Source organism: Mizuhopecten yessoensis, unplaced genomic scaffold (genome assembly GCF_002113885.1).
Source record: "Mizuhopecten yessoensis strain PY_sf001 unplaced genomic scaffold, ASM211388v2 scaffold7479, whole genome shotgun sequence".
Lineage (NCBI taxonomy): Eukaryota > Metazoa > Mollusca > Bivalvia > Pectinida > Pectinidae > Mizuhopecten > Mizuhopecten yessoensis.
The window spans coordinates 648,052-658,894 of record NW_018407068.1 but is presented as its reverse complement, the minus strand read 5'-3'; the positions used below and the strand labels follow the sequence as shown (position 1 = coordinate 658,894).

Below are 10,843 nucleotides of genomic sequence, written 5' to 3'. Positions count from 1 at the left end.
TTTTTTTTTTTTACTTTAAAAACTTACGCCTAAAATTGGGGAGAGGGAGCTGCCGTACGCATCCCATCCCACTAAAACTTCACCAAATTAACTTGAACTGTCTACTATAACCTCTCAACAGACACACACACACACACACACTAACATTTTCAAGGGTCCGAGGGTGTGTGTGCCTATAATAGGCATGGTTTCCATTTGCACAAGTATAGGATTATTTTTATCGCATCTCAGAATCCGACCCCTCCCCCTTATTGCCCGCGGGTCGGGTAGGGATCTTGATGGAGGGACGGAATATTTTATGACAAGCTACACCTGTGATTAAAAGTGTGTGCAAAGTCCTTCACATATATATATCGTTTAACGATTATATATATTTGTGTAAAATGACGGTATATCGGACGCGCCGACTCGCAATGTTTGGTAAATACCCCATCTGGTAAGTTCTACTAAGACATCCCTGCCATATATGATAAGCCAGACGAAGCAGCACATTTACGAACAGAATATACACATACTAAAGAGTATAACTGAAGCGATTGTTCTGTGCGGGAAGCAAAATTTGCCTTTAAGAGGCCACAGAGATGACCGCACCATGGCCAGCACATCATCAAATAAAGGGAACTTTCTGGCTATTTTAGAAATGCAGGCAAAGCACGACGATGTCCTCCAACAACACCTGGCGACAGGAAAGAAAAACGCACAATACACATCCAAGGTGGTCCAAAACGAAGTGATTGAAGTAGTTGGTGAATACATACGGAAGGAGAATACCAGAGACCTTGAAAATGATAATGCATTCTATTCTATCATGGCCGACGAGGTATCTGACCCCTATAGTAACCAGGAAATTTTGTCCGTGCGTTTGAGGTTGCTGACCGGTAGACCTACAAGGGTCCGCGAACTATTTTTCGATTTCTTTTATCTAGAGAGGGCGACTGGGGAATCAATAGCACATGCTATCACCGAGTGTCTCAGTAAAAAACACATTGACATATCCCAGGCTAGGGGCCAGAGTTACGATGGCGCAGCTTGCATGTCCTCGGCGAAGATGGGTGTCCAGGCACGGATCCGACAACTGTCCCCGCGCGCGTTATATGTTCACTGTAACAGCCACGTCCTCAATCTCAGCATTGCTAGTGCGCCATCTGGAATATGATAGACACTCTGAACGCCGTGTTTCTGTTCTTTGATTTGTCTCCGAAACGACAGAGGTTCCTCGAGAGAATTCTTGACAACATGGCGCCAACCACCCGCAAGAACAAGCTTGTTGGGCTGTGCAAGACCCGGTGGGTGGAGAGACATACATGCTTCGACACATTCTACGACATGTACGGATACTTATGTGAATGTCTAGAAGCAATACTGGACCCATATGGATATCCAGACATTTACATGGACACCTGGACCGGCAGCTGGGATCAAGAAACAAGGACGAAGGCGCAGGGGTTATTGGCCAGTATGTGCTCTTCACAGACAATAATCGCCTTTCTCGTGACAAAGAATGCACTAGAGAATGTAAGACCAATTGCATCTAAGCTTCAGAAGAGGGATTTGGACATATACCAGGCGTACGGTATGATTGACCAGACCAAAGCTCGGATTGTGACTTTGAGAAAAGACATTGAAGAAGAATTCAGTGTCTGGTTTGAGGATGCCACCCGATTGGCAACACTTGTCGGCATTCCTATCTCCGCTCCAAGAGCACCAAAATCAGCACGACAACTCCATCGACTCAACGCCCCTAGCACGACTCCAAGTGAGTATTTTCGCGCAACGTGGCAATTCCATTCTGCGACCACCTATCTTCGGAATTCGAAAACCGATTCACCCCGGAAACCAGAAAGGGTGTAGAGATCCTCGCTCTTCTACCACCGAACATCACAAAGACGGATTATGTCCAGAAGGATGTTGAAAACCTCAAATTCTTGGAAGAAGACTTGCCAAATCCACCAACTCTCAGAGCGGAGATAAAGGAATGGCAGCGGTTTTGGAATACCAAAATGCCAATGGAGTCTGCCTTATCGCTCAACCTTGTGGATTGCCTGGATAATGCTGACGAAGATGTGTTCCCCAATCTCAACACGCTGCTAAGAATTGGGTGTATCCTACCTGTGGGCAGTTGCGAAGCAGAGAGATCATTTTCCTGTCTGCGACGGCTAAAGACTTACTTGAGGAACAGGATGGGAGAAAATAGACTGACAGGACTGGCACTCATGAACATGAACCATGACATCGACATTGACTTGGACAAAGTGTGCCAGGCCTTCATTCAGAGACACAGCAGGAACATGTTTGCTGGCTGCATACTCTACCAGTGACTGGTACATAACAATTGGAGACAAGTAAATTGTTGTGGTGAAGTCATATTGCGATGTTAGTAGTAACTTGATCTGACACTGTACTTTCCTCTCCAATACATATATATTGACATTCATCCTCGCATGAAACGGCTTATACACATGTACGTTTACATGTAACTGGTTTTTGAAGATAAATTACGTCCACACTTGTATCTTTTTTCTTTGATAATAATTTTATTGCTGACCTGTGGTATTTACTTGAGTATTGTATAACCTTTTAAATTCCTTTAATATCCAAAAGTCTAATGGGTGACATTGGGTGTATTGCCAAATAATGACCCAATTTTGAAGTTGAATGGAAAATAATTTGCAAGATATTGATGTTTGTATGTAATGAACAAGTATCCTCATTTTGTTCTCAAAAGTGCTTAAAAGCCATCTTCGGTCATCTAGGATTTTTTTCCGGGGGGGGGGGGGGGGGGGGCCCCCCCCCTTAAAGGGAAGGGGGCTTCCAGCCCCCCTCTCGTGCTCTCCCCCTGGCTCCAGCCTACGGCCCTCGTTCGTCGGCCTTCGGCCCTCACATGACCTTTGGCATGAAGTTGGACCCCCCTTTTATAAAATGCTGGATCCGCCCATGGGAATCCTGTGTCTAAGAATAGATTAATGTAAACAGCCGAATTCAAGACCATGGCTATTGATACATGCGTTTCTCGATAAAGACTCAACAAAATAAAGACTTAAAACAAATAATATGCTGTACCAACAAGTTTTGAAAGGATTTAATTTTTATCACTACTGCCTGCGTCATGCCGTTACCTGCTTTGATCGAAACACACATCTTGATTTTGTTTTCCCCGCACCTATGAATGGCAAAATGATTAATAGCATGACGTTCACCTGTATTGCGATCCTTACTTAAAATGTAATTTAATCTTGCTTGTAACAAGCATTTCCATTGGCTTAAAAAATTATGTTATCAGCCCATTACGTAAAAAATGACGTCACCGCTTGTAACGTCGCTTTTGATTGGCTGATACAGCAGCGCAATAATTTCTGAGAGAAAAGAGTCCATCAATAAAAGTGGATTTCCACAGGGATTGTGTAAAGTAGATTGAATTATAAGGATTAACTTGAATATCTTTTTCACGTTATGGAACAATAACACAAAAAACCGGAGTGTACTCTCATCATAATCCGCTTCATATCTCGATATCTCCATAACATGACAAATTTATTCAAGTTAATCCTTAAATAAATAAAATGTACCATTGATTTGAAAAATATTTTATTACTTAATTATTTAAAATAAAAAAAGGAACCTGAACATGGATTCGTTCACTTTGTCTGGTCACAAGTTAACTGCGTTAATCGGACATAGGTCTACGAAGATGGGAATACAACTGTTTTAACCCAAGTAACACCTGTTGCAGTTTAAGAAACTCGCTCACCCCTGTTTTTGATTATTTTGAGCACTTTCCCAAAGGAGGACCACTTTTCCGGAATACTTTTTAATGAAAATGCTTATTCAAAAGTTGGTCCTCGGATGGGAAAGTGTTGAAAGTATTTTTTTAAGTCTGGTAAACCCAATCACTTTCATAGATATAATGAATATGGCTATATTTGCAGTATTATATCTACAATACCTAATATCTCAGCAGTTCAACAATTCATGTTCAATTGTTTTTTATCCATTCTATGCATTTGTGCTGCTAGAAATTCTTTACTCATTTACTCATTAATATGTTTTTCCGTTTTCATAAATGCCGACTTAGGGAAATATGGACAGTTTTCCGCCATAGCTCTTTCGTATTGCTTTAAAATATACGAATTTTTAGAAATATTAATTTGGGTCAGGTTCGGCCCTGGCCATGATACCGGGGCACTCCCCAGGTTCACCGGTCGTTGCATCTTTTATGACGTCACAATCATAATTTCCAACGTGGGCCGAATTTACAAGTTTCAAGTTTTTCAATACAACATATAGGTTATACAGTTACATCACACATGGTTCATAATAAAGTACAATATACAAGATGGCAGAGGATAATTCATGATTCACATTTAACATATACATTTTTACTAACCCACAAGGGCTTTTCTTTTGGCAGTTGCATGCAATAAATATTTACCAAGTTTACTTAAAGTTTTTACATTTTTACATGAAAATAATTCAATCAATTTATAGACACTAGCATGTCGATAATAATATTGTTTTAAAGCTGGACAAAGTAGTATAAAATGCATCTCATCTTCTACATCATTTTTGTTACAGACAGTACATATTCTTTGGCCTCTTGGGAAGGCATTGTAACGTCCTGACTCAATATTAAGACAGTGTGCTTGCATGGGATATTTACTCAATGATTGTTTGATACTAGAAGTTAAGGTCTTTGTTAAGTAAAATTGAATTTGAAAATTATCAACAAGATGTTTATATAAGTCACATTCTGAAGATTTATCAAATGCACTACTTAATTCTTGAATGAATATATCATGCAAGCGTTGAGAATACAATTCCAAAAACTGACTTTCATTTTGTACATTTTGAGCAATCCAAATATGGTTAAAACCAATTCTACATAAATCATTTTCAACTTGATAAATCCCGTTTAATTTAAAATTTGGCTTTTTGATATGTAACTTAAATAAAGCATCATAACATGATTTTAAAACACAATTGTTAGTTTTTATCAATTTTAACCAATATTTCATGATTGTAATTTTACGCTGTACATGTAATGAATATCTGGCCGTTTCAAAATACAACATAGAACTATTAACGGTTTTCTTTACATTCAATACTTCTTTCAGAAAAAGAAGGTGAACATTTTCAATTTTTGGTGCTGGATAATGACCCCACACCTCACAACCATAACTAAGTATACATGTTACATAAGTGTCAAATAGTGATATCTTAGTTTCAGTATTTAGCATATAATCCTTTATTCGATTCTTCAACAGATAATAAGCTTTCCTTCCTTGATATGCTAAAGTATTCTGAGCCACTGTAAACCTTCCGTTATAATTAAAGACTAATCCTAAATAACAAAACTGATCTACGACCTCTATGGTCCTTTCATTAAATTTCCAACTTTCATTAGGTAATATCCGTTTGCTTTTTCTAAAAATAACTATTTTGTTTTTTTCACTGTTAACCGTTAAGCTCCATTTTTCAGTATAATCTTGCAAACAATCTAACATATTTTGAGGATCGTTAATATCTTCCGAAAATAAAACTGCGTCATCAGCATACATTATAAGAAATAGATTTAATAGTTGTAATTGATAACTCTGGCAATTAGAATTAATAAGAACGCTTTCCATATCATTAACAAATAAAGAAAACAGCATGGGCGATAAAGCCTCCCCTTGTAAAAGTCCTTCATGTATATCGAACATAGCAGAACATTTCCCGCTTAATTTTGTACAAGATTTTACATTTTCATAAATTGGCTTAATTATATTCAGCAATCTACCCCTGATTCCACTTCTCCATATTTTAAGCCAAAGTTGGCATGGGTAACACAATCAAAAGCTTTACTATAATCAACAAATACACAATAAATCCTTTTATTTTGTTGTAAAGTATTTGTAATTAAACTATGTAATGCAAATATTGCATCACGTGTACCAAGACCAGGCTTAAACCCAAATTGAGCATTTGCAATCACACACTCAGATTCGCTCATTTTAGCAATCTTTTATTTGATAGACTAATAAATAATTTAGCTACATGACTAATAAGGGTAATTCCCCTTTAATTATTAACATCGTTTTTAGCTCCCTTTTTATATAAAGGAACAATTAAACCCTGTAACCAAGCTTGAGGGAAATATCCTACTTTCAACATATTATTAAACAACTTCAGCAGAACACGTGCAAAAATATCTTTATATTCAATCAAATATTCATTAAGTATCATATCTTTACCTGCTGATTTATCTTTAGACAGACTCTTAATTACAACAAGTATTTCATCAAGCCTCAAATCCAGATCTAGTTCAGGAAACACACAATCGGTATTTTTATCATTCAAGCTATTATCATGATCCGAAGAGTATGATTCCCCAGCGAGATCTTTAAAATATTGAAAAAAATCAATTGATGATAAATCACCAGTGCCACATACCTTCCGTTTAGAAAAAAATCGATAAAATTCTTTTGGATTATTACGTTTTAACACGTCCATCCTATTTCCTTCCGTTCGTAAATAGGCGCGCTTTAACTTCGCCTCACAAACTTTATAGCGTTTTTTAGCCTCAGAGAGACTTGCCCTGTTAACCAATGATCGGTCTCTATTAAAAATGGATAAAGCAATTTTATAATTGGTATATAATCTGTTACAGTTAATATCGAACCATGGTTTATCTGGTTCTTTCTTAGTGACATTTACATTACGACAGGTACATGAACAATTCAATACTTTTCGCTTACGTAAGCAAAACTTGTCAAACAAAGTACGAGTACATTTTACATAATTTTCCAAACACTCATCAATACTTTCTTTTGTGTTAATTAGCTGATCGATAGAGCTCTCAATCAAAATTCTATTGTCAAAAATATATCTGTTGTCATTTGCTTCATCAGACCACACTATACGTTCGACACAGTAGAATACATATTCTCGTCAGAACAACATTTACAACCTCTGTTTTCTGTCTTGTGACAGTTTAACGAAACAAATATTGGAGCATGATCAGAAATCTCATTAAAACAACTTACTTCAAAATGTTTGACATTACACATCGACAACTTATCGGTAAGCACATAATCGATCACACCAGTACCGTTTGTATTACAAAATGTCATTTGACCCTCATTGTCTCCTGTAGTACGACCATTGACAATTTTTAAACCAGTCGATTTACATAATTGTATGAGATTACGTCCAAAAGTATTCAGTTGATCATCCTCAGATTTTCACTCGGAAATAGGCAGTTCCTCATGATAAGAAATAAAACCGTCAATTTGACGATGTAAGCGATCATGTAAAGCATCAAAAGTTATAAAATCCGGTTCCACCCCTGTCCGACTATTCAGATCACCAATTACAAATACATGACCTTTACTATAACGACCTATACCGTTCTCCAACACCTGAAATATGGCCTCATCGTAAGCACCGTAAAACACTGATCTCTCATTGGGTATATATGTTAAAGCCATATAAACAGTTCTGTTATCTGGAAAAAGTTTACCGTCAATTCTGATCCACATAATACTATCAAATTCAACAGTTTCCATAGATATAAACTGACGTAGACATATTTTAAGTAAGCGTACAATACCCCCACCCTTACACTTGAATTTAATAACTGGTGGAAAATATTCGAAACCATTCACAATGAGGTCAGCTTCATCTTCCAACCAACATTCGGCTAAGCACACTATATCAGTTTCATTAAACATTTTACAAAAATCTGTATTATTAAGTTTACACCTTAAACTACGCTGGACATTCCAGCTACATACTGTTAAGTAGTTATTATCTTCCGGGGACCCCTATACGACCGTTTTCACATGGGTTTCCTGCTGAGAGTCTGACACCTGTGATGCTGTAATAAGGGGAAGCTGAGGCGGAATGACGTCATTATGTTCAAAAAGTCTTTGAGCAGTTCCAGGTCCAGCTCCTCTGTCTTCGGTATCAGGAGGCGCATGTTGCCCCCACGCTCCCATCAAACTATCACTAGGGGATGCTAAAGGCTGATATCTATTAGATGTCGTGATTTCAGCAGATTCACCGGATGCGGATACTGGCGTTGAAAGTTAACGCGAGCGTTTTGCAGGCCTACCGCCACGATGAGTCGTTAGAGTATCATGAACCGGTTTGTTACCTTTATTAACCGAGGTGTCGACCTCAGGTCCAGTATAGAGAACGCCATCTACATACATTCTATCCCTCACAGATTTTACTTTGTGCCGCTCTCTCCACAGACGTTTCGCTACTGGATACAGCTTTTTCCTGATATCTTTAACCGCCACAGGAAACTGTTCATTTATGCTGTACCGAGTTCCCTGTAACAACCGCGCTACAATAGGACGGGGCCTTCCTTTCTTCCTCTTTCCGAATCTGTGGACGTTTCCAAATTCAATGTCCGAACATGTCCCAAGAATTGTTGGAGAGACTAGGGGTGGAATAAGAATGGGAATGCTGTCTTGACTGTATAAAGGAAGAATGAAGCTCCCCTAGCTATCGGCTGGGAACAAAACGGGACAATTCGAGTGGTTAAGTATTTTAAAGGCTTCTTCTTGGAACAGATAGGCCTACCTATCAAACTAAGTTTTATATTTAATGAAAATATTTTGCCATGGTTGCTTAAATGTCCAGGTGAGCATTTCTGATATTGACTAAAGAAAAGGCTATGGCTTCGGTCAACTAGATTTGATTAGTTGTCCGAGAGAACGTAGATATCTGAGAGCAGGCACAATATTATTTTGAAAATGTTTTCCATACACGATTATCTGTTTATGTGCCTTGTTCTGGAACATTCTGTCTACCAACTGACTATAGTGACGTCATGCTTATGTATTGTTTTATTATAATTATATATGATAATAAAGATGCTGTTATGGCATCAGACCTGCTATTCGGGACACAGTCGTGGCCGAATTGTTTACGCGGATTGCTATCAGGAGTTCAAGTGGATGTTCTTTTGGAGTTTCAAGATGATTTCGCAAGGAGTTCGCGTGGTTGTTTATGATAGAAGGTTCAATTGGATGTTTGCGCTTAACAGATTCAAAAAGACGTCGAAATCAATTTCAATGGAAACTCTAAGGACATTTATCGCTGGCCTTTCCCAAAACACCAGTTGTGGACCTAAATCAGTCTACGGCAGCCGATCACGGCCACGATCATTGATGCGGGGACAAGAGTGAATTTTGAAGTCTTATGGTAAACTTGCTGTATTTAGAGCGTTATTGTTAAATCTAATTATTTATATTTGGTATTGCTTGATATAATTTTGCATTATCACATCAAGTTAAACATAATGAAAAGAACACAAGCATTGACAAACTTTACTGTCGAAGGGTCACCCGATACCGATGAGCCTTGGACACTGAAAACATCACGTTAAGGATTTGGTTTGGTATTGTTTAACGTCCTATCAACAGCTATGGTCATTTAAGGACGGCCTCCCATGTGTGCAAGATGCATGCGTGTAGTGTATGCGTGTGTGTTTTGGGAGGCTGGGATATGTTCGTGTGTGTCTCCTTGTAATAGTGCGGATCTGATGCCGACTTTATAGTGCTACCTCACTGAGACAACGGGCGAACCAGTCGTCCCCTCCTAAATGGCTGAGTGTTAAGCAGGAGAAGAAACTACCATTTTCACAGACTCTGGTATGTCTCTGCAAGGGGACAGAACCCAAAGCCTTCCTCACAGGGACGAACGCTCAGCTAAAGACCAAAAGTGAGACATTGTCAAGGAAGTCATTCGGAAGAAGAAAGTTGTTTAAAAAAAAAAGAGAAAAGATAAGATCCCAAATCTAGTCGCCTCTTACGATCATGCAATGGAGGCAGCAGGTACAATTCTAACGCCCTACCTGCAGTGACTTCACGTTAATGTTACGAAGTACTGAACAAATATACTTATAAGCTACGACACTGTATCCTTATACATGAATTAGTCAAGGGTGTGTTTAGGATGTAACTATTTCTCGGAGGATCAAAGTTTTCCCGAAGAGCATATTTTCAATCTTTGATATCATTTCTGTGAATAAGAACCATGCTATGGGAAGTTTGAAATCAAATACTTTACCTTTTTATATACCAAAACTGTTTCAGAATAAATACGTTTTTCCCATGTCAAATGTATGTGACCTCCTGTGGTCTACCGGATGACGCGTTATACTGTAGGCTATGTTGGTGATTATTTCTTTCCTTTTCTTATTTTATCATGTCTCGCACAATTAAATACACAGAGCTTCTTATTAGTTATTTGTTATTCAAAATTCAAAATCATGTGAACAAGTTTGGACACCGGTGTACCTATCAGATGGATAGGCACTCGTTAAAGAGGTATGTATAGGTCTGAATATGATTTATATGACGTCTGGTCGTCGAGTATAGGAAATGTCAATCTACGTAAAACTATATAGTACAAAATATAAGAGAAAGGATTCAGATACATTTATAGCAGGACCTGTATACACACTACCTATTGCCGCGTCAATAAACATAAAAGTCAATACTAAAAACGTTATGTTCAAGTATTTCTGCATCGAGAGACCCATATCTGTATATCCCAGATCAGTCAACAACATCCCCGAGGAGAAACTGTTTCACACTTCGTACAGTAAAAACATAGAACAACCTTCCGGAGGACGTTGTATCCTCTCCAAATATCAATACTTGTATGGAAATGTGATTATGAAAAAGGCGAATAAAAAAAACCCATAATAGATAAACTTTGGCAGAAGGAGGAACTTTATTATCATTATAGGGCAAATTTGAATAACACAGAACTTTAACTTTATATTAAACAATTGTTTTAACTTAACTTTAACTTTATATCACAAATGTCCCATTGCAGCGGATCAATT

At 38.1% G+C, this 10,843-nt stretch overlaps 2 protein-coding genes across 2 annotated transcripts; both read left to right on the top strand.

The window, feature by feature from the left end:
- Positions 1 to 592: 592 nt before the first annotated feature.
- On the top strand, positions 593 to 1,156 carry LOC110453687 (zinc finger MYM-type protein 1-like). Its single transcript, XM_021502753.1, has one exon. The coding sequence runs from the start codon at positions 593 to 595 to the stop codon at positions 1,154 to 1,156; it is 564 nt and encodes a 187-aa protein (XP_021358428.1).
- Positions 1,153 to 2,318, top strand: LOC110453686 (52 kDa repressor of the inhibitor of the protein kinase-like). Its single transcript, XM_021502752.1, has 2 exons — positions 1,153 to 1,756; positions 1,933 to 2,318. The coding sequence occupies exons 1-2, from the start codon at positions 1,153 to 1,155 to the stop codon at positions 2,316 to 2,318; spliced, it is 990 nt and encodes a 329-aa protein (XP_021358427.1).
- Positions 2,319 to 10,843: the final 8,525 nt, after the last annotated feature.

Excerpts from the sequence above, each read along its gene's own strand:
- LOC110453686 (XM_021502752.1), top strand. The coding sequence starts at position 1,153 with ATGATAGACACTCTGAACGCCGTGTTTCTGTTCTTTGATTTGTCTCCG. Across the intron at positions 1,757-1,932 it reads CGCCCCTAGCACGACTCCAA|AAGACTTGCCAAATCCACCA; the intron begins GTGAGTATTTTC and ends AATTCTTGGAAG.
- LOC110453687 (XM_021502753.1), top strand. The coding sequence starts at position 593 with ATGGCCAGCACATCATCAAATAAAGGGAACTTTCTGGCTATTTTAGAA.